Below are 27216 nucleotides of genomic sequence, written 5' to 3'. Positions count from 1 at the left end.
CGATTGAGTTCATCAGGATGCTAAAAGAAAAGTATTTCCAGATGAAGGGTACTGGTGATGAATTTGAAGTAATACATGTTGTGGAGAGCTCAGACAGTGAATACATTCGATTTGAACCCTATCTGTCACTTAGGCTAGTATGTCATTCGCGTCCTTGCTCCCTTTACGGATGGAAGGTCGAGGGCTCAAATCTTATTTTGCCAAAGACAAAGCCGGTGTGTGACTGTGGCTGAGTACAGAAGCTTTCTCTACTAAACATTAACCTTAGGTGATTGCTTTTTAGTATGAAAGAGATGTGTCAAATTATGCACACAGTTTTAAGCTTCTGGAGCATTGTTAAAATAAAAACTGCAAATCTTTTTGTTCTTACTTGAAGCAACCTGATAAAATCCAATCCATTATATATATACTTCGACACCCACAAACGTTTTCGCCTTAGCTTATTTTGTGTCATGTGTATCTTGATTCTTGTAGATTTCAGGACAGAGAGAGCAAGATGAGAAGGAATTGTGGATCCGAAACATAGAGGTACAAATCTATCCATCTAAATGTTTCCAAACAAGTAACAAGCTAAGATAACAATTACTTAAAAATGAATCAAATTATCAGATGTAGTAAGATTGAGAACACACTGATAAGTTGTAGCAAAAAGAAAATAATGAAAAGCCACCAAGAATGAATACAAACATCTTGTATGCCCGTTCTTTCTTGTCTCGGACCACATCGTTTATACCAGAGACGGATCTAGTAAGAGGCACGGAACACAATAAACTTTTTAAAAATTTTTACACTATTCTAAGTTTTACAAAATTATAGAAGTGTCCCCACAAAATTTTAAAATATATAGGTGTTTTTCGAAAATTTGTTTGGTGTCTCCCGAGTCCCGAAGATTTAAATGCTAGATCCACCCCTGTATACCAGTACTCAGATCATAATTTCCTGAACCCCTCAAGAGAAACAAGACTCTCGGTATGCCTGAAAAACGAATCAATATACCAGTTACTTGGAAGTTGAAGTCGATGCTCCTTGGCCTCTTTCTTGTTACAGTCATACAAGATGATTCTTTTATAATCTTCCCATGCAACAAGTTGTCCAACGCCAAAGTACTTGCTTGTCCAGTTCATCCCAATATCACCTTCTAAATTTAACTTCTTTGTCCAAATCCCTTGACCCCCATCTTCATCGTCATCATCTAACGTCCACAAACTAAGTAATTCCTCATTATTGCCTTGCAAGACTAAAGCTGCGCACCCTTCATAATCAAAAACTTTGGGCTCATACTTCTTTAGATATAGCTTATCATTTGTTCTATAATTACTAGGCCAGGGAACTCGTTTCAACACCCTTCTATTCAATCGGAATGAGATTAGCCCCTTGTTACCGGTCATATATAGTACCCCTTTTATAAAAGGACCACTTGTTACAGCTTTGTTACGATCATAGCCCACAGAGCTTATATCTGCTTCTTCAAGCTGAATCTCGCTCCAAGAATCAGATTTCGTGGAATAAAGCTCCACTCGTGGCCTCGACCCTCGTGAAAATAAAAGCCTCAGAATTTTGTAGTCATCGGAAACAGAATCGAAAAAAAACCCTGTGCAGACTAAAAACGCACTTTGTAAAATTTTCGGCAGAGGGAGGGCTTTCCCCTGTCTTGTTGCCGGGTTCCAGATGTACATATTAGGTAATCTGTACTTGTTTAAACTTAAACACACAAGGCCATTACACGAAGAGGAACCGTGATCCGGAGCTAAATACGACGAGGGCAGAGGAACATTAACAGAATCTTCAAAGGAGTTGGAGATCATCGACACAATCTTGTAAGAAGAGCCTTGCATGTCGTAAACTTCAGCGTCTGCCAGAACTGTAGGTCTTTGCTGGGAGAATTTGAGATGAGTTTGGATAAATTTGGGGTCTAGAGTAATGGATAGCCATAGCTTGCAGACCAGTTTGCACCGGAGCACGTATTTTACGGGCAAAGATGAGAGAATTCTGATTACAAGCTCTTCAGGGAGATAATTGGTTGAAGATGTTGGCATGTTGAGGGAAGAATTAAGGTGTTGTCAATTGTGTGCATATCAGGGTATTAATAGTTCCAGGTTTCATCCTGATTAAACTAATCTTTTTGCTAATCGAATTAGAAGAGAACTCTATTTGCTAGTTGAATCCGAAACCTTTCCTGATAATGATATTATCAACCAAATTCTTTTATGTTTTTCTTTTGTTTTGTCAGAATCCTTTTATGTTTTTTAATTAAACAGAAATTTAATTGGAGTAGGAATATGAAAATAAATTCACTAACAAGATGTAATTGTACCGAAATTCACATACAACTTTGGCAAGAGATCGGGAGATCGTTTGACTTAAGTTATATTGTTATTTATAAATGAAAAGTTATTTTTAATTTATATGTTTGTATAATTTTTTTATTCATATTTAGAACTTATGGGGCATAAAATTATTAATATAATAATAAAATAGGGAAAATAGATTTTTTTCGCCATCCAACTTATTGTGTAATTAGAAACTTACCACTAAATTATAACTTTTTTTATTTTTGTCACTAATGTTAGGTTTGAGTTTATTTTTGTCACTAACGTTACGTTCGGATTTGATTATTAACACTATATTATTCTTTTTAGTATTATTAAAACATAGATGGAAAGGATTAAAGAAGACATCTATTTTTTAGTCTGTTTTATAATCAATGTAATTTTTGTAGGGCAATCTTTTTCCCCTTAGAGTTTTTTTCTCACAGGGTTTTATTCTTAAGGGGTTTTAACGAGGCCCTTTTTTGTGGGTTATCTCTTCTGACTTAAAAAGCTATGTTATTTAAACATCCGGAGTATTTACATACTTTCGGTTAGATGATATACCTTCTTGAACGAAGGAAACTCTGTCCATCCGGATTTGTAACTTTCGATCTTGGTTTAATACAACCGTTTTTATGACAAAAAAAAAACCATAATAGTTTCCTGCAATATTTTGGTGATCTGTGTTTATATTTTTATATGTAGTCCTCCATATGTGTCCTAGGTAGTTAACCTTGGAGGACAAGATTTTGATACACATTTTAAGGCTCCTAAAAAATTTAGTTTCATATATTATTTTATTTTATTCTAAATAAAAATTTATCGTTTGAATTTTTATACACAAAAAGAAAATCTCAAAATTAAGTTATGGAACTATGTTTTATAAGAACTGGAAACCTTAAAATACGTGCCAAGTAGTGGGGAAAAACTATAAATAGATGAGATGGACGGAAGGAGTAATATAATATAAATGAGCAGTTAAATCTTGGAAGAATTATGATTAGAATTCTAAAAATTCATTAAATCATCAATCTAAAATCAATGACTTCAAACAATTTATCATCTTCAATCAGTTCTCAAGGGTGAAGTGATTTTGTGGAGTTCAACCACCAATTTATATCATATAAACCTCACATCAAGGTTAAGAAATTCTATAATTGTCTATTGTCTATTTTTGTTATAGTATTCGTCCTTATTTTTGTACAATAATATAAATAATTACGGATGACATCTAACCTTGTTTTTTATAAAAGAATATATTATACCATAATTTTTATTCAAAAAAATTAAACTAATTGATGAAACTAAATCTTTTAGGAGTTTTAAAATGCTTGTCAAACTTTCGTCCTTCAAGATAAACTACCTGGGAGACATATAGAGTAGTGTATATAAAGATATAGACTGATATCAAATTATCATAATATTGCAGACTACCACAATCTTTTAATAGTGTTAAAAAGATAACATAATATTAAATAATCAAATCCAAACCTAATGTTAGTGATCAAAACAAAATTTAAACTTAACATTAATGATAAAAAGAAAAAAAATAACAGTTTAGTGGTAAGTTTCTAAATACGCAGTAAGTTGGGTGGCGAAAAAATCTATTTTCTTTCTAATAAAATATTATAAATTATATTTGAAAGTGGTCTTGTACATATTTTTTGAAATAAAATTTCAAATAAAAACAAATAACAAAAAAGGTTAGAATTTTCAATTTCTCAGATTCTAACTTAAAAATCAAAAATTGGTTTATAAATTCTTCACACAAACTATACGAATAAACCGACTTCTAGATCCAAAAACTCTATTTTTAAACCAAGCAAATCAACGTCTCAGATTCCACATATGATCGAGGTGCAAGCCTGTTGTTTTTTATATTTCCATAACAGTAAGGAAATGGTCCTAAATATTATTTCAAAACTTTACTTTAAGTTGTATTTATAGAAACTGTCACATCGTGTAGACTTTTGGCAAAAAATTTAAATTTTTTGCTTGAAACAACCTGATAGAATACAATCCATTATATATATACTTCAACGCCCACATATGATTTTGCCTTAGCTTATTTCGTGTAATGTGTATATTGATTCTTGTAGATTCCGGGAAAGAGGAAGGACAGAGAGAACAGGATGAGAAGGACTATGCGGATCCAAAACATAGAGCTACAAATCTATCCGTCTAAAGGTTTCCAAACAAGTAAGAATTTCAAGCTTCGAAATGGATTAAATTATAAGATGTAGTAAGATTGAGAAAACACATTGATAAGTTGTACTCCCTCCGTCCCAACCATTTGTTATATATACAAACATCTTGCATGCCCCTTTTTTCTTGTCTGAGACCACATCGTTTATACCAGTACTTAGATCACAATTTAGTGAACCCTGTTATACGCAAAAATCACCATGAAGACCCGGCCCATAAAAGAAGACTATGATGGGCTCAAGAGTGAACCAAGCCCAAGCTAGCCATGTAAGTCAGAAGAGACCACTTCAAGAAGATAGGGCGCGCCTTATTTTCAGGGCGCGCCAAGTTGAAACTTACAGAGAAAGATCGCCATTTGAAAGGCAGAAGGGGACATATTTTACCTAGGGGGACGCCCTTGGGTGTCTATAGATCCTACTGTTAATTTGTCGAAGACTCTACCTTGCAGTCTGAGGAGTTGCCCTCCTTGGGAGATAGAGAATAAAGATTAGAGGAGGCCTTGCTCTGTAGTCTGGCGAGTTGTCCTTGTCGGGGAGCTTGTGGAACCTTCTCGAAGATACGCCCTGGAAGGCTCTATCTCTGTAGTCTGGCGGGTTGTCCCTGTCGGGGAGTAGAGAAGTGCCCTTGCATTTGGGGTAAGTTTTGGGTGCTCGAGAGTCTACAAGGCCCAAGACTAGGCCTCATCGTATTGGGCCCCTTTCAGGAGGAAGATAGCAGAAGGGGAAGCCTAATCCTATTAGGTTTAGGTTTCCTAAGGAGAAAAGAACTACGTACTGGCTTGATCCCCTATAAATATAGGGGTACGTAGGCAAATTAGGGGGACACGAGTTGGGAGCACATGAAGGCAACTCGAAACCCTAATCTCAGCCACCCCTAAATTTCATCACCACCGCTTAGCCACCATCATAGATCTTGATTCCGGCCACGAACCTCGAATTTTGTTAACTACCAAATTCCTCCGTTAACAAATTGGCGCTAGAAGGAGGGGCCCCCTCAAGATCTTTCGTTTGTGGAGGACAAACGATCGTCACATTATATACACAGCCCATACACAATTCCGGATGGTCGTACATTAAAACTTAAAAATAGTGGTGAATAGGTGATTACTGGAACTCAGTCATGGGTTGTTGTCTTCAGCCGTTAACATCGAGTCCGACATGGTCGTGGTTGCAGAAGCTATTCTTAAGGCCATGGTATGATGAAACATCATCTCGACTGTTGAAAAGGAAGTTACGAACGCGTGGAAGGCGTGGGTGTCTGGTTGGTGCCTGTAATAATGAAGAGTTGACGGGGTCGCGAGCGACGGCATATCAATTAATTCAATAGCGGCTCTCAAGGGATTATGTGTTGCTGCGAATAGTATAGACCTCTATTAAACATGATCGAACATTACAGGTGATTGGATTCTTTAAACACTAGACAAACAATCATCAGTAACAACAAGTCGATACACCAGGACATGATAGAGACGGGGAAGAACAGAGCTGGTGGGGGCAAACTAGACCCAAAGAATTAAGATAAGTTCTTCGTTTTCTTTATTAATCTACTAGTTAATTAATTTTCTGCAATTACTTGTATGTATCATATATCTTGTATTTTTAGATTATCATATTCATTGATGTTTATAGATTATGTCTTAAATCTTTATGCATGATGAATATGTGATTTTAGGAGATATTTGCGATATGATTATACTGCTAATGACAAAAATAAAAAAACAGAGAGATTTCAGACATGTCTATGCCCATGCGAGCTTCCAGAGAGTTCAACGTAATCTACCAGAAGCCACTGTCACGAGTGCAACGCAAGAAGACACGCAATTTGGTTGTTGTAGCATCTGTCTTGAGAGTTTTAGTTTTGGCCAGAAACAGAAAGTCACGCTACTCCATGAACGCTTCTCTCCCACTAACGATGTGCGCATGCTGCCTTCAGGCATAATCACAGATATCCTGTCTATGGGAAAAATAGTGGCTTAAAAAGAAAATTGGAACAAACCACATGTTCATGGGTTATGGCCTTATGGTTATGTTGATGTCAACTTTGTCACTGGGTTACACACTAACATTAACATCGTGTTGTAGATGTCTGCATACCATCCAGGAAGCTTGTTCGATTCCGGCAACAACTATACTAAAATCTGGGTGTTACAAGTACGTGTATACATGTGTGTCTTGTCTCAGAGAGAGTCAACCGGTGTATGGCATACAAGCGGCAACCATAGCAGAGCGAAGGTCTGTATGGAGTAAATACATGTGAGAATAGGTCCAGAGACGTTACTCAATGATTTGGCAAAAGAACAGGGAAAAGAAAGAAGAAAAGCAGTAAGACGTAGAATCCACGTTAAGCCTGAGAATTATAAGAAGCAATCAGTTTCTGAAAGATAATGACAGACACAGAAGCTTGGATTTCAAAATCAATATAAAACTCGAGAATTGCAAAGGCTCCTACGAAAATAAAGATAAGCTTTTTCTCCTTTGTTTTGTTTATTGCGATTAAATATGAGTTTTATAATTTAAACGTGTGGTTCATATGATATTTGGACTTGGAGATTGGTGACAGGAGCAGGACTAATATAGTTGCAGATTAAATAAGGAAGAACTAACAGTAGTAGTGGAGTGAATATCATCGAGATAAGTCTTTTCTCTAATATAAATTGTTATATTTGAGCGGCTACTATATACATGTGCGGTTGTGTAAATAACTTTGCAGAAGAAGGATATATGGTTTTAAAGCCCAGGATGAGGAGATTCAAGGACTATATTGCATACGAAGATGAGGTGCCGTGAAGTCAAGTTATTTGACGTGGGACTTGCTGAATGACAAAACTAGAAGCCAAAACAGGGACAAATGCATATCTGTTCTGCCTCTGAGCCTGTATATGGTGAAGAAGGATGACTCTGAAGCAATGCAAAGATTCTCCTGGCTAGCAATCCAGCTTCTCAAGAAGACAGAGGCGGGTGTAACAGGAGACTATCGTGGAGAACTAGTGGTATATCGCTAAACAAAAAGAAGTGAAGAACATGGTTGAGGAAGAGCATTCCAATTTGGAGTTCCAGCTGCATATTATAGGAGATAAGTTTGAGGCTTTCAAGTAGCAACGTGAAGATGGGTCGAGATTTTATAATCAGAGCAAAGGCTCGCATGGATGGAAGCCTGGCAAACACACGCCAAAACAGCAACGTCTATTCGACGCAAAAGTAAAGATAGGGATAACAAGTCATAAAAATACAGGGCTGGTTGATTGAAGACGTGAACTAGCTAGCTAGCTGGGTTTGAGAGCTTCGATAACAAGGTGTATAGAATTAAAGTAGATGGATGACACGAGCACGAGATGACTTATACAAAGAAGTAGATGGATGACACGAGCACGAGATGACTGGTGGTACCTAGAAGCATGACTATTGTTCTAGTTTTGCTCGGAAAGCTTTAGTCTCAGTACAAAACAAAGCTAACAAAGAGCAAATAAATCCCAGCTGGATGGCTTGGATTTGTTTGTGAACAAGAAGGATTAAGTGGAACCACAACATGAAGAGAAGGGCAGCACCAAGAAATTCTATACTGGTTTGCAAAATATAAGGCTTGGTGAATTGTGGAGGAAGATAACGGAGCAATTAATTTATGAGGTGACAAAATATTCCTACGTGATCGAAGGTGGAGAAGATTATATCAGCACAGTGTGCAAAAAATTCTGTCCAGGCCATGCAAAGTAAATTCGACCAATTTGGTTAAGAACAGCTAGCTCCGGCCAGCAAATTGTACAAAGAGAGCCTGCGCAGGAAAAAGGAGAAGGCCATCATTTTAATAATGGTGAATCTGGAATCCTAAATGGAGCAGCTCGGATAAAAAAAATAAATCAAGATAAGTCTTTTTTGTTTTTTTGTAAATTAATTAATTTAGTTTTATATTTATTATGCGGCATGTTTTGTTATGTGATATGTTCAATCATCACGTTAATCCAAGTCGCAGAGTTTATATTTTGTTTTGAAAAGTAATGGCCAGGGGCCCAGGAAGACTAAATTGAAACACGGAGAATGCGTCCAGATCCAGATGTCACCGAGCGGAGATAAGTTTTTCATATTTAAATATATTTATATGCACCTAATTTATCTTTTGAACAAATTAATATAATTATTATTATGAGAGTATCATGTTTATTAGATAACTAAATATAATACACATTCTGAAAATGTTCATTTGAAAATTATGTATGACTAACCTTGTTTTAAAGACATGGCAGGGATTTTATTTACCTTGAAAAAGTTATTACAGGATGAAAATAAATGATAGAGCCTGGAGGTTCAAAAGCCGATGGACGATGGAATTTAAAAATTTTGGGTCCTGGACAAGTCCATCAAAAATATAAGAGATAAGTGCTATATTAAATTTAATGCATCTTTATATATGATATGTTTGTGTTGATTATGAAATTATTACTTCACATGTATTATAATCTAATCAATATTTATAATATTATTCTAGAGTTGAAGTGATATGAGTGCAGGTACATGATGATTCACATGTTCAACAAAAAGATAAGTATTTTTCGTTTTCATTTATATTTTTCATTTAGTATATATATTCTTGTCATGCATATATTTATTCTTTGATATGTATGTTTTAAATTTGAATATTTTATGCATAATAGAATTATATATCTCTCTCATCGAGCATGTGTAACGATTATTATACCACAAATATATTGATATACATATGTGTGGTGTTTATGTAATAAATATTGTGTACCTCTAACCTAATAATTTGTTTTAGTGAGCTATTTTTAGACAGGGAAAAATTTCAAGAATTTCGTAAGGCGAGCTCAGGATGAAAGTAATGTGAATGGAGGATATTTATAAGATGTGTCTTCCCCGAACAGCGTTCTCTTGAAAATCTCGAGAGACGCGCCTTCTCCTAACAGGGCGCGCCATGAGGTAAATACTAACCTTATTTTTTTTGCTAAATATAATTGTGTATATGTATTGTGTACAGAGACACGTCCAACACTCCAGTCTTCAAGATTCAGAGTAAATATACGTCACAACACATCTTCGCAACACTGTCTTCTCCAACCTGCATCTTCAAGTCAAGCTCATACTCTGAAACTGGGGGGGTGATCATACAGATTAGAAGAAGGATTTGGATAAGAAGAGCGCGCCTCATCCTCATCTAAGACGTGGTAGAAGGCACGTTCTTTTGCTTCATCCTTGGCTTCCGCGGCCTCATCTTCAGCCTCGGCTTCCGCGGCCTCTCATTCAGCCTTGGCTTCCGCGGCCTCATCTCTCCTCCAGCCTTGGCTTCCGCGGCCTCATCTTTTGCCTCGGCTTCCGCGGCCTCTCATTCAGCCTCGGCTTCCGCGGCCTCATCTTCATCAACTCAGTCTTGGCTTCCGCGGCCTCTCCTTCAGCCTCGGCTTCCGCGGCCTCATCTTCATCAACTCAGCATCGGCTTCCGCGGCCTCATCTTCATCAACTCAGCATCGGCTTCCGCGGCCTCATCCTCAGCAACCTCGTCATTGTCTCTATCAAGCAAACACTGCCTTCACCTCCATTAGGCAGAATCGTCGTCATCTTCAAACAACTTCTTCAACATCGGCTTCAGAGGAAATTTCTTCAACATATGGCGCGCCTAGTTAAAAAACATCAACAACTGCATCAACGAAGAACAACCAGGGTAGGAGATCTCAGGGGATGAAGGACATCAAGATCTCGTCGACATCTTCAATGCCACCAAGATCTGGGGGGTAGTTGTTATACGCAAAAATCACCATGAAGACCCGGCCCATAAAAGAAGACTATGATGGGCTCAAGAGTGAACCAAGCCCAAGCTAGCCATGTAAGTCAGAAGAGACCACTTCAAGAAGATAGGGCGCGCCTTATTTTCAGGGCGCGCCAAGTTGAAACTTACAGAGAAAGATCGCCATTTGAAAGGCAGAAGGGGACATATTTTACCTAGGGGGACGCCCTTGGGTGTCTATAGATCCTACTGTTAATTTGTCGAAGACTCTACCTTGCAGTCTGAGGAGTTGCCCTCCTTGGGAGATAGAGAATAAAGATTAGAGGAGGCCTTGCTCTGTAGTCTGGCGAGTTGTCCTTGTCGGGGAGCTTGTGGAACCTTCTCGAAGATACGCCCTGGAAGGCTCTATCTCTGTAGTCTGGCGGGTTGTCCCTGTCGGGGAGTAGAGAAGTGCCCTTGCATTTGGGGTAAGTTTTGGGTGCTCGAGAGTCTACAAGGCCCAAGACTAGGCCTCATCGTATTGGGCCCCTTTCAGGAGGAAGATAGCAGAAGGGGAAGCCTAATCCTATTAGGTTTAGGTTTCCTAAGGAGAAAAGAACTACGTACTGGCTTGATCCCCTATAAATATAGGGGTACGTAGGCAAATTAGGGGGACACGAGTTGGGAGCACATGAAGGCAACTCGAAACCCTAATCTCAGCCACCCCTAAATTTCATCACCACCGCTTAGCCACCATCATAGATCTTGATTCCGGCCACGAACCTCGAATTTTGTTAACTACCAAATTCCTCCGTTAACAAACCCCTCGAGAGAAATAAGACTCTCAGTATGCCTGAAAAATGAATCAATGTACCAGTTACTTGGAAGTTGAAGTCGATGCTCCTTGGCCTCTTTCTTGTTATAGTCATACATGATGATTGTTCTATGATCTTTCCATGCAACAAGTTGTCCAACGCCAAAGTATTTGCTTGACCAGTTCATCCTAATATCACCTTCTAAATTCAACTTCTGTGTCCAAATCCCTCGACGCCAATTATCATCATCATCATCTAATGTCCACAAACTAAGTGATTCCTCATTATTGTGGTACAAGATTAAAGCCGCGCACCCTTCATATTCAAAAACTTCGGTCTCATAATTAATTTTAAAATTACTAGGCAACGGAACTCGTTTTAACACCCTTTTATTCAATCGGAATGAGATTAGCCCCTTGTTACTTGTCATATATAGTACCCCTTTTATAACAGGACCACTTGTTACACCTCCTATGTTTCGACCATAGTTCACAGAGCTTATATCTGCATCTTCAACTTGAATCTCGCTCCAAGAATCAGATTTCGTGGAATAAATCTCCACTCGTAGACTTGATCTCGTCTGTCTTGCATTCTTGCGTGGATATGCAAATACAAGCCTCAAAATTTTGTAGTCTTTGGAGACAGAGTCGAAATAAAACCCTATGCAAATTAAAACCATATAATGGTCTTGAATTTTCGGGCGAGGGAGCTCTTTCCCCTGTCTTGTCGACGGGTTCCAAATGTATATATTAGAATTGTTGTAATCGTTTAAACACACAAGGCCATTACACGAAGAGGAAATATGATCCGGATCTGAATACGACGAGGGCAGAGGAACATTGACAGAATCTTCAAAGGAGTTCGAGATCATCGAGACAATCTCATAAGAAGAGCCTTGCATGTCATAATATACAGCTTCTGCCAGCACTGAAGGTCTTTGCTGGGAGAATTTGAGATGAGTTCGGATAAAGTCGGGGTCTAGAGTAATGGATAGCCATAGCTTGCAGACCAGTTTGCATCGGAGCACGTATTTTACGGGCAAAGATGAGAGAATTTTGATTACAAGCTCCTCAGGGAGATAATTGGTTGAATATGTTGGCATGTTGAGGGAAGAAATTAACTCAATTGTGTGCATATCAGTGTATTAATAGCCCCTGGTTTCAGCTTAACTAAACTAATCTTTTTGCTAAAAGAATTAGTAATCAACTCTATTTGCTGGTTGAATCCAAAACCTCTCCTGACAATGATATTTAGGAGGGGAGCAAAACCGTATCGGAATCAAAAAACCCAATTGCATTGTCCGAATTCGGGTCGGTCCTAGATGTGTCTATTCAGTCCGGACTGAATAAAATGAAATAAAATTTTGTTATAGACCGAACACGACCAAACCGGAATTATACCTCTATGTGATTCGACAAATATAGCCAACTAAATATAGTTCGCTATGATATCAAAAAAAAAATATAGTTCGCTATATTTTTTTGCCAAGAGGATGGACTGTTGGAGTTAGTATAATTTTTGATAATCTCTATAAGTGTTGCCACCTAGATGCCACAAAGACAATTTTAGCTTACATCTTTTGGAATCAGAGATACTCTTATAGGATGTATTGGATTGGGATTTTAAATTTTTTTTTTTTGCATTGATTAAATCCGAGGGTATTCGATTGAGATTGTTTGAAATCCATTAAAATCTTGAGGTATTCAATTGGGATTTTAAATTATGCTATAAAATCCAATAGCATTCAATTAGGATTTTAAATTATACTTTAAAATCTGATGGTATTCAATTGGGATTGTTTAAAATTCATTAAAATCTGAAGGATTTTTTTGAATTTTATAAAATCATGGATTTTGTGGTATTTTTCAGTGTATTTTAAGTTTTTTGAAATCCCACCAAAATCAATGTGATTTTGAAGCATTGTGCTTAAATCCTATCAACTCTGCGACATTTTATGAAGAATCCGCATAAAATCAAAATCACATACAATCCATTAAAATTTATAGAGTAAAAATAATCCATTAAAACTCAATCGAATACACCCCTTCTTTTTGAATTAGAGTTAACTACGTGATAAATAATATAATTCTAATTCTAATATTTTAAATGCCGCAGCTTGTTCAAATGGGTGGCTGTTCAATATAAAATTCTACATTGATAATGAGGTAAGAATTAAGATTAAAATAAAAATTCCTTCATTTTTAAAATTTTAAGAAATCATGTAATTATATTCCTTCATTTTCATTAAATTATATATAGTTATTTTTAAAACGTTGTTTAAGACTCGTCTAAAATATATTTTCACGATATTTTTTTTCACAATTTTCTTTTTCCGAATAAAAATTTGTATTTAAAATTTTATTCAAAAAAATATTAAAAAATATTATAAAATTATATTTTATAGAAATCTCGAAATACGTGCAAATATTAAACTTATACGACTTGTTGGGATGGACGGAGTGCTGAGTAGTGAAAATCTAAATATCACATAATTTTAATATTATTAAATATTATATAATTTACTGTAATTATTCTCATATTATAATATGTGAATTAATATCTTAAAGTTATTAATTAGCAGGTCAAGCCTCTAATCCACATATTTTGCTTAATCCTTTAAATAAGTTACTTAATCCATTTAATAAGTGCTTAATTAGTTCTAAAAAATATTTAGTTATTTAAATATTACAATATGGGAGAGTATTATAGTCCCGCTCATCCGGTTTAAAATTATTATATCAAGTACGACCTTTTTTTAATTATCATGTTTGAGATTTCCGTGATTAAAATATTAAAGTTTGTCTGGAATCGTATTTTACATATTAGATAAAAACAAATAAATTATCAATCGAATAAGCCGAACATAATTAGTAACATGCAATTTATTAGAGACGGAGTAAGTACATAGCAAGAAAATCCTCAAAATTTCCGAACCTCGGAATTTTATTATTTATATGAGCAGGTCCGTCATCATGTCTTCTTAAAATAAAATAACAACTTACTTGGTGAAAAAATTATATTAACATAATATATTTTAAAATTAAATATTTAATATAATTTTGACAATTTTCTATTAACAGAAAATAAATCATTATTCTATAAATATCTAATAAATAATTAAAATAAGTAATTATTTTCGAAAAAATAAGTCAAACGACCTGTACGGCTGTACCGAACAACTAAAAAATGGTAAAAAACAGAGGAGAGTGTTGAAATAGAGCAGTACGATAATACTCAATCGATTCTTTTGGCCAAAGCTAAACCCAACAAGTATTCTTCACCAAGCTTTCAAAAAATCATCAATCTCCCCTCACCCATTTCTTTAATCCATTGCTTTCCTCCAAAGCTTTAATCTTTCCCGTTGGCATTTCACGAGATCCCCATCTCTCTTCACGGAAACCCTACACATCCCCATGCACAAGCTGTATAAATATAACTAGTTTCTTGATCCTTGTATACATAGATTTTTCTACAATGACGAGGTCTGTGAGTATTCTTGCATTCTCATTTTGTTTCTTGCTACAAAGCTTGCTAGGGCTTTGCATGCTAGACCCCATGGACTTTCTTGCGTTGCAAGCAATCCGAAAATCGTTGGAGGACTTGCCGGGGTCGAGTTATTTTGCTTCGTGGGACTTCACCGGCGATCCATGCAACTTCGCCGGGGTTTTCTGTGAGGAAAATAAGGTGGTTTCGATGAATCTCGGCGACCCACGTGCCGGGTCGCCGGGGCTCACCGGCAGGCTTGATCCGGCGATTGGGAAGCTGAGTTCGCTGGCGGAGTTCACGGTGGTTCCCGGGAGGATTTACGGCGGGATTCCGCCGAGTTTTTCGCAGTTGAAGAGGTTGAGGTTTTTGGGGATCAGCCGGAATTTTTTGTCCGGCGAGATTCCGGCGGGGCTCGGGGAGCTGAGGATGTTGAGGACTATTGATTTTAGTTATAATCAGCTCGCCGGAAGTGTGCCGTGGTCGGTCGGAAGTTTGCCGGCGTTGAGTAATGTGATTCTTGGGCATAATCATTTGTCCGGGTCGGTTCCTCGGTTCGGGTCGAAGGTGTTGACCCGGCTTGATCTTAAGCATAATGAGCTAACCGGGTCAATTGGGCCGGATTATCTTCCTTCTTCTCTGAGGTATTTGTCTTTGGCTATGAACCGGTTTACCGGTCCAGTGGACCGGTTTTTATCCAAGATGAACCAGCTAAACTACTTGGATCTTAGTTTGAACCAATTTTCGGGTTACATTCCGGGTTGTTTATTCACATTTCCTATATCAAATCTTTACTTGCAAAGAAACCAATTTATCGGGTCGGTTCAACCTTACGGGCAAGTTCGAATCCAAACCGTGGATCTTAGTTTTAACCGATTATCGGGCCCGATATCACCCTTGTTCTCGACGGTTCAGACTCTTTATCTTAACAACAATCGGTTCATGGGTCAAGTACCGGCCACAATTGTGGACCGATTGCTGGATTCTAGTATACAAATTTTGTATTTACAGCATAATTACTTGACCGGCATTGCGATTAATCCGAGGGTCGAAATTCCGGTTCGAAGCTCGTTATGTTTGCAGTATAATTGTATGGTTCTTCCGGTTCAGACACCCTGCCCTGTGAAAGCCGGGAAGCAGAATACCAGGCCGACCGGACAGTGCATTGTGTGGAATAAAGGGGTAAATTAGGAAATAATTATTTTTTGGTGAGAGATTAATATTATACTCAATATCTTGAGTTTTGTGATCATTTTCCGTGATTGAAAATAATATTGCTTGATGTATATACAAAAAAATATTGATTTTTTAACGAGTTGCTGAATTTATATATTGAGTTCTGTTCAAAAATTTGAAATTCGTAATTACATATCTTGAATTTTTTGCTTATTATTTATATAATTCATAATTACATGTTTTGGAATATTTACTCATCGTACTTAGAGTCTTGACCTTGATTGAAAGTCTCGATTAAAAATTTTTAGCGTTTTGAGGGGTCGTTTGGTTCACGAGACGGTATGGGTTTGGAATCAGGAATCGGGTTAAGCTGGTATGGGGTTGAGGAATCATTCTTGATATCTTGTGTTTGGTTTAGTACTGGAATGAAAATAAATAATTTATGTACTGGAATGAAAATAAATAATTAATAATTACTAATATTACTAATTAATAGTAAATAAAAATAAGTATATTCAAATTAAAAAATATCATATTTAATTTATGTGTTTTGAGATGGTATTTAACTATAAATAAAAATTATTAATAAAATTTTCATTTGATACCTCATACCCGTCTCTCATACCCACCTCCCCCCTAGGGTATCAAATCTGATTCCAGGTGGGTTTGAGGTATGGGTATCAGATTATAAAAATAGACAACCAAACACCAGGTATGGGTTTGGAATGAACAAAACCCATACCTGATACCAGAATCAGCTGAACCAAACGACCCCTGATTGTTTCGATTGAGAAGTTAGGAATTTCAGCTTCGTCAGCGGAAAACATGGATAGATAGATTGTTGCATGTATTGATTTAGTTAGGTTGCCAATTCTTATTTCAGGTCCATGCATATTTATGAAAGGAAATAATTATTATGGCTTTATTCATTGTACATATCTATATTTTGTTGTATTAGCTTTTATAGCTTTAGGCTCCCATGAATCTGTGAGTGGTGCTGGAGAATCACATGCTTGGGACCAACCATTTATCATCTGCTGGTACATAACTAGAATCATCAATCTTTTATCCTCAAAATCCACAAATATAAATTATTTTATTATGAATTAAGAAACAAAATTATTTATTTTTACTTTTCTTTGCTTTCTTGTCATTGACCACATCTGATCTGTGTTCTTGCTTGCTACTAGGGACTTCCTTTTAATGCAACTCAATGTTGCCTTTTAATGCAACTCATTAATGATTAATGTGCTAAAGTGAAAGTAGTTATCCATCAGTTTGGAGTTTATGATTGCCTAATCATGTGCTTCCTCTGTCAAAATCCCCTCTTTTTCTTCAAAAAGGGGCTCTATGTGATGATTAGTTGCTAGTTTAAGCAAAAGTCAAAAGTAATTTTTGACTTTTTTGGAATTTTTTTTATCAGATAATCGGATTGGTTTTTACGAATTTTGCTGTCTAAATTCAAATAATATTGATATTAGCAGTCATGATATTCGTGTGAATTTATATTCACGATATTAGATAAATTTGATTTGATTTGATTTTAGTCGGTATTTTAAAAATTCACGATTTATGACAAAATATCCGACTAATTTTTAATAATCACCGATTTAGTGATTACGTTTTGTTTTGACTAAAAATTCCTGATTTATCCAAAAACTTTGATAGATACCCGATAAATCCTGAATTGGTAGTAAACCGATTAGTTCCGGTTGCCAATTTATGCAACTATGATTTAAGGACGTAATTCTACAGGATTTCGCTTTCGGACTCCTTAATCCCATACCAGTCTCGGATTATTGAGTTGGTCCTTGAATTTGGGACAGAATGAATCATGCATACACATTGATTGTCTTTTCATCATTCTATCCATGTGCATGTTCATATGTGCCTGTAGTGGTGGGTGCAGAGAGTAGTTAGAGAAGTATCTGCTGTGCCGCTGGTGAAAAGAAGTGAAATGAATATCTGAAAATGACTTCTCTTCTGTAGCCTGGACATGGCCTTCTTGGACTTGTCTACATTCTGCATTTATTTGCCTCATCCTTGCAATAATCTGTGGCTCGAAAAAAAAATCTAAGATAAAAAATGAACATACATCAGAATGGTTGATGAATCGTATCGACGGGAACCTTGTGCACTGTTTACGAAATTTATCAATATTTAGGCAAGTTCAATTACGAGAAAGGGTAAATATGAACACGCGCATTTGTCTCCTAAAATGTGAAACTCGAGCCATGTGAGCTCTTGTTAGAAAAATTGACGGGTATCTACTAGGCTACAATATCATATGGTCGGAAAATGAGATAAGTTATCTGAATTCAAGTTAGATTGCTTGAAAGAGAATAAGCATGTGATTTTTCCCTTTAGTAGAGTTGGTTCCATTGGGCTACTTTTGTGTCATGGAATCATGGTTCCTTGAGATTCACAGGTTTCATATGAAATGATGAAAAGACCTAAGGCAAAACTTTATTTCTTCCTTGCACAAGATCACAATGATTTACAGATGAGCCCAAGATCATATCACAAGTTATATGGTTGGTGCAGATCTACTGTAGAAAATGATTTATTAATGATTATCAAGATTAAGAGAGGTTTGTTTCTGCCTTTCTGGTACAGTTGCAAAAGAAACACAGAAGTAGAATTGTAGTACAATGCAAGTTCAGATCTAAGGGACAAAATGGAAGCAGCAGTAAAAAGCAGAAACAGTAGTAATAATAACTACTTGTCCATTGCTAGATTATGCTTATGTAAACACAGTACAGCATTAATAAGAGGGGAATGATGGTGGTCCATGTAAACAGAAAATTTTAATGACTCAAGAGCGGTGGCAGGAATCAAGACGGGGCAAGCCGAGGCTTTAGTCCCGACTGAATAACAAATTCAATAAAATTTATTTATTTATTACGAAGCATAACTTCTAGTTAAAATTTAGTAATGTTTTTCTCAAAGCCTGGCTAGCATGGTTCCGCAGTCCAGCTGTTTCATAACCATGGTTCCGCCACTGACTCAAGAGTATGAATTGTTTCAAAAGAAACTGAGAGCTACATATAATTTCCAGATTCTATGATAATCTCAATAGAAATTTTGTTCAGCATATAATCACATATATGCATAAAGACATTCGACTATATCATGGCTGTTAAAATTAAGAGCCTGAGGGTTTAAGGTTTACGGCCAGATCACATAGCACCCACCGAATAACAGCCTATTCTGGAAACAAATTTTATCTCAAGAGCAACCTTTGATAGACTATTATTCACCATCACGAAGCAAAAACACCTTCAGTATAATGAGAAGTAACGAACTATATGTAAAAGGACTGCAAAAGTCGCTGTAAGTCTGTAGGTACTTATTTATGTACAATTTACTGTGAAAATTGTCGTTACATATTAAAATGCACATAGGTGAGTCCCAGCATTTTTTATATTACAAGTGAGATTGCATATACTGTAAGATGTAAAAACTGCATTAACCTCTCCTATTAGTTGATCAGCTTTTCCCCAGTGGAGGAATATAATCACATATCTCATACCTCTCTCCTGTCGATTCTTCCCTTAACTGAAGGAGCTGGAGCTTCTTCATTCCCAGGCTCCCATTTAACAACATCCCCATCCCAGCCTGAGCTAACAAGCATTGGATAATAAGGATGCCAGTTACAATCTCTTACAGTTGATTTATGGTGCTTGAGTTTTGCAACTTGAGTTCCACTCACCTGAAATAAGCGGGCAACCGAAAAGCATCAAATAACAGAAGAAAAGAAAAAGGAAAGCGCTATTAGATTAACAAGGAATAAGAGATGCCTATGCAGGCTTCATCCCAGGTTGGCATGGCTTCAAGAGACTTTTGTTTGACCTGTGATATCATATAATATGTGTCTCCGTTACCCGGACTCTTTATTTCACCATAAGACCCTTGTCGGAAACTTGACACTAGGACATGGGTATGCACAATCAAGACTTCATTTTGAGCCAAAAACATGCAAATTATTCCAATAACAGTTGAGCAGGTTTACATAGTTTGAGTGCAGAGTGATTACACTTTTTTTATATTGTCGAATACAAAAACCGACATTATCCACGAAGAATGAATCATTCTAAAGCAAGTATATACAATTGCAACATTGCATCGAAGTACAGTAGGTGACACCAATCTCAAATTAATTAAACTAGAGGCGATTTTGAAACATACCACATCATATATATAAACGCAAGAATCATGAGATCCTGTGTAGATGTACTTCTGGCCAGTGCTGTAAAGAGTCATTCAAGAGAAGTAAAGAGTGTTAATTAATGTCGATTTCAAATCAACAGAGATAGCTGCACACCTAGCTTTCACAATACCAAATAAAACATATAGTGGTTTCTAAATGTACGCATCACCAAGTACATATTCTTCGCAGAAAGTTGGCTATTTGCCATTTAATTATCAACAAGTAACCACACCCAGGAGGGGAAGGCATAACAACGGTAATGAAAGGAATCTTTTCATTGCTTATATAGATGCAAACACATAGATGGACGACTCATAGACTCTATGAATGGTAATCATTTGTTGATTTTTTTTTTTTTTTTGTATTGACAATTAATTAAACTACGGCATGGTTGCCCGAATTAAAAAAAAATCTGGATACAGAACTTGAGTATTAGCATAAACATAACTCTCCATTTCTGATTATAACTAGAGTAACTGAGATACTTCATTTAAACTAAACAGATTTGACTAATTAGAAATGTGAATGCTAAAATAAAAGGGGTAATAGCATAATGAGCTAATGCTTGAAGTTTTAAAGTTGATAGTACCTATGAGCTGGTGAGAAGTAGCAACGAATGAGTGTGCGCAACACTGCATGACCTCTGTACGTTGCCACCGACTGATCATTTGGGTGTGTGAAATTCCTTGTTGGACACGGGTAGTCCATCCATCGGTAATCCCAGTCATATTTCCTTAATACAGGCTTGCTAAATTAGAGGAAAAAGAGTATATCAGTTGTACTTAATCAAGCATGTTATACTAATCTTCTAGAACATGTTCTCTAAAAATAAAAAATAACAAACTTCTGCACATGATTAAATACTCTTGAATATATACCGATTATGAATTCCAAGTCATTAATGACAAGTAAAAACTATAATGAGAATTTCATAACAAATGCAGTCCTTTCGTCCTCTTGGGTATGACAGAAGTATCTTAACAACTTGGAATAAAGGGCAAATAAATAAGTTAACATTACATTTTTCTCGAACTTGGAATAAACCTAATTTATGTTTTGAGGGTAAATTAGTATATATGACACCTCTTAAGACTTTTGAACATTAGACAGTGTTTGAGAGGAAAAATACGTTACCTGTAAGCATCTTCTAAGGAATGGAGGATTGCAGCATTTAAAATAAGAGTACTATATACTGATACCGTTTTTCAATAGTACGACATGTGCATAATAATGAACGAAGGACATCATGAATGTCTGGGAAAGCCTGAACTGGACGTACCAATTACTACTCGAAGACATTCTTCGGATGTCCCAGAGTTTGATGGTCTGATCTTTACCATTTGAAATTAAATATCGTCCATCTCCCCGGCTATCCAGATATGTAACACCTTCTAAATGTCCTATGAGGATCCCAGCTGGCTTTCCTTTTGGTTTAAAACAGCGCCTGTCCCAAACCTGCTCACAGGAATAAATTAGTTCGTATCATTTATCAAGTAAGAAAAGAAAGCTACAATAATAATACTAATAAGTTGAGCTCCATTGTCTTCAGGCAAGTTTCTCTCTACAAACTTAAAAGATGACCACCATAGAATTTTGCATGACCACTACTTCCACCTGCCACGGGAAAATATTGACTGTTCTATGCAGATTGTTGTGCTTGATCTTTTCAGTTACAGTTTTATACAGTATATAATAAAGCACAAGCTGGGTCCTGCTTTTCAACATCATAGTTAAGATTCAGCCTTTTCACTGCTTGTCGCAAATTGGGTTGGTAAGGAGATCCGCTATTCTCTACCGAATCATACTTTTAAATTATGTGTTTATTGCAAAAATGAAGAATTACAAAACCTAGTAGTCTATGCAACAGAGTAGAAAAACAAAACAAGACTCTTTAGAATCTACCTTGCAAGAATTATCATCACTCCCAGAGTATATAAGATTCCCGCTTTCATCAGCAAAAGATACGGTGTTCACATCAGACTGCATCAAATAAACATAAACTTAAATTAGCTTTTGGCAAGCACACAGTCATCCATGGTGACCGATGTATTCCCCTTTAAACAAGCCGGATAAGTGAGTTTTACATAATTAAAGCACAACAGATAGCGTTCGAATGCAGATAAAGCAGCCAAGTTTAAGTTCGATGATGGATATTCATTAATTGCAACATCTATGCAATATTTGTCCGCTTGTTTCGTAGAAGAAAATGCAATATACTCAACTTTCTTGTTGCCAAAAATTTGATTTTCTTATCTAATCTGATCATATTAAAAATACAAGCGGCCAAGGCTTCCACACCAATTCCTATGCAAGATATCTATGTTTCTAACAGTTTTTCATCTAGTTATCTTTAAATACTGAATACAACCTTATTCAATTTGTTCTCCAAGATGCAATCATTTGAGTAACATGTAAACTCTTTACAAGCTAGCTTATTATCTGTTTCCAGTTACTACATTCTCACGAGCACCTGTAATTTCTTTTCCATTTCCCCAACAAATTATAACAAACCTGATAAATTTCTTATACATCTCCTAAAACCACAGAGTTGCAGTTGTTTATTGTTTAGCAACAAGAAGCATAGTTGATAACTTGATATCAATATTTTACAAGAGTATGTAGTCAGTTGCACCAGCTTCAAAAAAATTAGTAATGGGATAGTGGTTATGGGTTAAGCACAAGACATACAATCGTGAAAGATGGTATCCATACCGTGTGTGCATCAATTCGAAGAGAAAGCTTATTTGCTACAAGATCATAAACATAAATTGCATCATCACTGCTTCCAGCAACAAGTTCTTGTCCATCAGTAGAAAATTTCACAGAAAATATCCCAAACGAATATCCTTCACCATCATCCCTGGAAAATTCAAGACCATCATGGATCTCCTGAAACATGGAATAGGCCACATAAGAAATAAGCTACATAAAATCGCCTTAACAACATAGAAATTTCAGAAAATCATACATACTTGTGATTTGTGAACCCTGTTCATCTTGTTAGAAAACTAATTACTCAAATAAAATATTAAAAGTACACACAGTGGAAGCATGCAAAACAAGAAGTGGGCATTAAATTTAATTACTCTATACAAAAGGAAGCCTATACTATAATACCCAAATATTATGTACTACTTCATACAATAGCTCAGCTAAGAACGATATGAGAAAACTAGTATATTAAAGTTTCAAGAACACTTTCAGGTCACCTCTATTACTATCCGCATAAAGTACAGATTACAGTACAATACATGGATAATATATTTGACCACTACTAAGTTATATATTTGGACCACTACCAACTGATATATAAGCACCAATACACATGGAGAGACATGAGACCAACTGCCCAAACTGCAAGGCCAAAAAATGTTGCCTGAAGAGTTGGAACCGGCGTAGAACTATTAGAAAACGGCTAAAACAAAAGTATCAAGGGATACCCTCAATACTGTTCATAAACATGAAGCTGCCTGTATATGTGGCAATCAAAAGGAGCACTTTCACTAACTTCTGCGATGGCATGAATTAAGACATAAAAAAAAAAACTTCAGATTACTTTCTCGCAGTAATATCTTTGATTCATAATTTTTGCTCATTGGTCAAAATTGGAAGCTACAAAAAGGAGTTAAGTGGTTCAAAAAGAACATAAAAATTAATTTACTACGTATATATATATAATATATGCACGTACTGTTATATTTGCCCGAGAATCCGTTGCACCAGATGTTATATTAACAATATGAACAATGGGAGACATAGTAGCATAAACCTGCAAGAGAAATACAGAGTGAATCAAGTTCAGAATTTAGTTTTTTTTTTATCGTGAAAGAAACCCAAACAATCTTATATTACTAACAAAACATCGAGTCAAGATCTAATAACACAATCAAGATCAGATACTGTCCAGCAGAAGTGCTCCAACATCACAATTACTTAAAAGATGTAAAATGCTCTAGAGATTGACTTAGAGACCAGATATTACTAACATACATAGTTACATACAAAAGGTTGAATCTGAAAAAAAGTTCGAGGATTTTTAGATAATACAACAAAAACTCAGGGACACTCGGTTTTAAGTAAAAGTCCACTTGGCAAAGGATTACATTAAAGCATTTAGCTTCAAGTGTATATAATTATGAGGTCTGATATCTTACAAGATGTCTTTGATCCGGCGAAAAAGATGTATCAGTTACTGTCCATCGCAAGCTTTTCGTTATAATGTTCTTATGAACTCTCCACCCTCTGTCTATATTGTAAACTTTAATGTGGCTTCCCTGTAATAAGAAAGAATTGTAATTCATGGAATTCATAGTAGCATGTGATATAAATTATACAAAATTAAAAAACTATAGCAGAAAGGAAGTTTCAAAAAAAAATAAAAAATTATATAACACTATAGATACAATTCAGCATATCACAGAGATGTAATTGGTACCTGAAATGCAACTACACAAAGGGAACCATCAGTAGAGAATTGTGAGACATAAGCCCGGGTTGTCATTCGGTCTACTAGAGATGGACAATTTCCTGGTAGATATTTATTAAGAACATGACAACGATCTGCTGATGAAAACCTTCCCCTTCTTGAATAATTACATTCTCGACCAGCTAGCATCTTCACAGTATTGACTGAAGATCCGCGCTTTCCGGGAATAATGTCGCCTGAATGATCATGAGGTGCTGAATTAAGCTTCGTTAGTTGAGCAACTTCATGGTCCAGAACATTCACAGGTTTGTTGGGAGAAAAATTCTCATCAACCAAGTTTGATGCACCACTATTAGAACAATCTGAATCAAGCTCCAATCTACTTAAGGCATACCCCATACTATCAGTTGTAAGTCTCCTTCTCCAGAATCTCGAGAACATGTTGATTAGATATTAAGTATTATACAGTGTCCTGCTCTCTTCCCATCCAAAGAAAACTTTCGAACTTAACAAACCCTGCTAAAAAAACAAAAATTGAAAGGTGACCTTCATGATTAGGAATATAAGTACTTTTCCGGGGAAGTAGACATGAAATTTAATTCTATACAGTGAGCAAAGCTGAATAAAGCCTTTGGAAGGGCCTCGATAAATATGTTAAAGTCAATTAATTCATAAAGAAGCACACTTTCACTGATAACTCACACAAAACAACTATGATTCAGCTATATAAATCATTTTCACAGCCGATGAAGTAGCACACTTTCACTGATGACTCGTTTAAAACAACTGTGATTTAGTTAAATATTTCATTTTCACAGTCGAAAAGAAGCACACTTTCACTGATAAGTCGCTTCAAAAAACTCTGATTCAACTATATCATTTTCACATTTAAACATAGCTAAAAATAACCCTTCTCCCACCCCTCAAGACAACAATAGCCAACCTATTTGCACCTCAGTTTCTTTTCTCCATTGATACACACACATAGACAAAAAGATACAAACTTTAACATCTTGCAACTCAATCTCATCAACCTAGACACAAACACACAAATGGCATAAACAAAAAAATTAAAGCCTACCCAACTGATCAGAAACCCATATACATAAACCAGAAAGATAGCAAAATATTTACCAAAAAAAGTAAAGATTGCAACTTTAATTTCAAGAGAAGCAATAAAATTACAAGAACTCAGATACCCAACTGAATTAAATTGAAAAAACTAAGAAAAACATCAAAATCACACAACTTTTTCAAGAATTCTCACCTGGGCAGCCAAACCAACCCAACTGATCAAAACCCCATATACATAAACAAGGGCAAAAATTCAGCAAAAGGTAAAGATTTCAACTTTAATTCAAGAAAAGCAATAAAACTACAAGAACTCAAATACCCAGCTGAAATTAAATTTTAAGAATGAGAAAAACATCAAAATCACACAATCTTTTCAAGAAATTCTCACATGGGCAGATAAATTTACACATATACATACACAGATACACGCAGATGATCAAAGGGAACACAGACATGAACACATACCAGTACAGTAGAGTTTCACTTTCTCCGGATTGCTATTGTTATGACGTGTGTATTCACCGACTTGTATAAATAATATTCTATAAACAAATATCTGAATAAATAAAATACAGTATGAGTTATACAAAAGGTGAAAGATGCATAATTATATTTTATGTTAGAAGTGAAATTGCACTGCTCATAATTCTTCAGTTGATATTTGACTTTAATGGTAAATCGTCTCCTCTTGAATATAACGAAGAAATAATTGTGCCTGTCTGGTATCACAATCACTGTACTTCCACTATTTTTATAAAAAAAAAATATCAACTTCTACATTTCTTAATTTATTTATATAAAAATTATAGAAGAATTTATGAAAAATTAGAAATGTTACTTTTTATTTCACAACTTCTACTTTTTTTTTTGATTTTAGTAACTTATAAATATTAACTTAGTTCTTACTTTTTTTCCAATTCTTTATTTTTTAAAAAAAAATATTTTTTTTAAACTCAGTCAAACACCCCTATAATTTATACATTTATACATTCCAGTTCCTTAAAATTGTATAGGAATTAAGTAGAGGTTACTTCATCAACATCGTTCGGTCAAAAATCCTTTCTGAATCGAGTGTTGTAAAAAGCGTAAAACATAAAATATTTTAATAAAAATTAATTGAATTATTCAAAAAATTAATCTTAATCAATCAGAAATTGCATCTATTTGACAAATATGAAACAAAGATTAATCATAATTAATTAACGATTTTTTAAAAAACAATTCCACTCATATATGAATTGTATAAAAATAAATTCATAAATCTACAATTTAATGATATCTTTAACGACAATAATTCATAAATCTACAATTTAATTTTCTTGACCAGGAATGCACCATACAACGAGATCGGGTCATCAGGTCCTTTTGGAAGGTTGAGTTCCTGAAAATAAATAAAATATCAGGCCCGGTATTTTTGTGAGTAGTGGAAAATTTGTTTCGCCCATTAACATATTGGGCTCCTTTAGGATTTGTTGTAATGAGACCCACTCTTATTCGTATATATATATATATTTGGTCTTGTTTTGGTAGATGTGGAATAATTCATCCTCTTTTTAAAAATACTAATAAATTGAATAAAAATAATATTTGAATATAAATATAATAAAATTTTAATATTCACAAATCACATAAACACTACTCATGTTAGTATGTTACCAAAAAATCATATATATTAGAGATAAAAAAATATTATAGAAGTGACATTTGTTTGAATATATTTGATCAAGAACCCAACACGTTTCAGCAATGAGGCCCATTTGTTTGACATTTGAGTGTTATGGATTGTACATAAGCCCACTAAGCAGATAG

At 35.5% G+C, this 27216-nt stretch overlaps 4 protein-coding genes across 7 annotated transcripts; 1 reads left to right on the top strand and 3 right to left on the bottom strand.

The window, feature by feature from the left end:
* Positions 1–929: 929 nt before the first annotated feature.
* On the bottom strand, positions 930–2036 carry LOC108212886 (putative F-box protein At3g16210). The gene has a single exon (XM_017384600.1). It carries the CDS (start codon positions 2034–2036, stop codon positions 930–932), a length of 1107 nt encoding a protein of 368 aa, XP_017240089.1.
* Positions 2037–11021: 8985 nt separating this feature from the next.
* LOC108212885 (putative F-box protein At1g47790) lies at positions 11022–12187 on the bottom strand. Its single transcript, XM_017384599.2, has one exon. It carries the CDS (start codon positions 12171–12173, stop codon positions 11022–11024), a length of 1152 nt encoding a protein of 383 aa, XP_017240088.2. The 5' UTR covers positions 12174–12187.
* Positions 12188–14269: 2082 nt separating this feature from the next.
* LOC108213228 (LRR receptor-like serine/threonine-protein kinase ERL1) lies at positions 14270–15851 on the top strand. The gene has a single exon (XM_017384998.2). It carries the CDS (start codon positions 14513–14515, stop codon positions 15710–15712), a length of 1200 nt encoding a protein of 399 aa, XP_017240487.1. The 5' UTR covers positions 14270–14512; the 3' UTR covers positions 15713–15851.
* A 3133-nt stretch (positions 15852–18984) lies between these two features.
* Positions 18985–26065, bottom strand: LOC108215251 (LEC14B protein). Of its 4 annotated transcripts, none has more exons than XM_017387665.2 (10): positions 25873–26065; positions 24343–24849; positions 24062–24181; positions 23599–23676; positions 22620–22796; positions 21810–21887; positions 21187–21362; positions 20497–20655; positions 19886–19946; positions 18985–19409 (listed from the first exon to the last, which is right to left on the bottom strand). In XM_017387665.2, exons 2-10 carry the CDS (start codon positions 24772–24774, stop codon positions 19224–19226), a joined length of 1467 nt encoding a protein of 488 aa, XP_017243154.1. In that variant the 5' UTR covers positions 24775–24849; positions 25873–26065; the 3' UTR covers positions 18985–19223. The 4 variants fall into 4 exon arrangements, with proteins under 4 accessions (XP_017243154.1, XP_017243155.1, XP_017243156.1 ...); XM_017387666.2 differs by having other exon boundaries at positions 24343–24852; positions 25873–25993; XM_017387667.2 differs by lacking the exon at positions 25873–26065 and adding an exon at positions 25826–25841 and having other exon boundaries at positions 24343–24852.
* Positions 26066–27216: the final 1151 nt, after the last annotated feature.

The sequence above is a fragment of the Daucus carota genome, chromosome 3, assembly GCF_001625215.2.
Source record: "Daucus carota subsp. sativus chromosome 3, DH1 v3.0, whole genome shotgun sequence".
Classification (NCBI taxonomy): domain Eukaryota; kingdom Viridiplantae; phylum Streptophyta; class Magnoliopsida; order Apiales; family Apiaceae; genus Daucus; species Daucus carota.
This window is presented reverse-complemented; position numbering and strand designations above follow the sequence as displayed.

What these genes read in the sequence shown, in the direction of transcription:
- LOC108212886 (XM_017384600.1), bottom strand. Translation starts at nt 2,036, where the DNA reads ATGCCAACATCTTCAACCAATTATCTCCCTGAAGAGCTTGTAATCAGA.
- LOC108212885 (XM_017384599.2), bottom strand. Translation starts at nt 12,173, where the DNA reads ATGCACACAATTGAGTTAATTTCTTCCCTCAACATGCCAACATATTCA.
- LOC108215251 (XM_017387665.2), bottom strand. Translation starts at nt 24,774, where the DNA reads ATGTTCTCGAGATTCTGGAGAAGGAGACTTACAACTGATAGTATGGGG. An exon ending in TTTGTGTAGTTGCATTTCAG is followed by an intron (nt 24,182 to 24,342) that starts GTACCAATTACA and finishes TTCTTATTACAG; the next exon opens with GGAAGCCACATTAAAGTTTA. An exon ending in GCGTTTATATATATGATGTG is followed by an intron (nt 19,410 to 19,885) that starts GTATGTTTCAAA and finishes CGCTTATTTCAG; the next exon opens with GTGAGTGGAACTCAAGTTGC.
- LOC108213228 (XM_017384998.2), top strand. Translation starts at nt 14,513, where the DNA reads ATGACGAGGTCTGTGAGTATTCTTGCATTCTCATTTTGTTTCTTGCTA.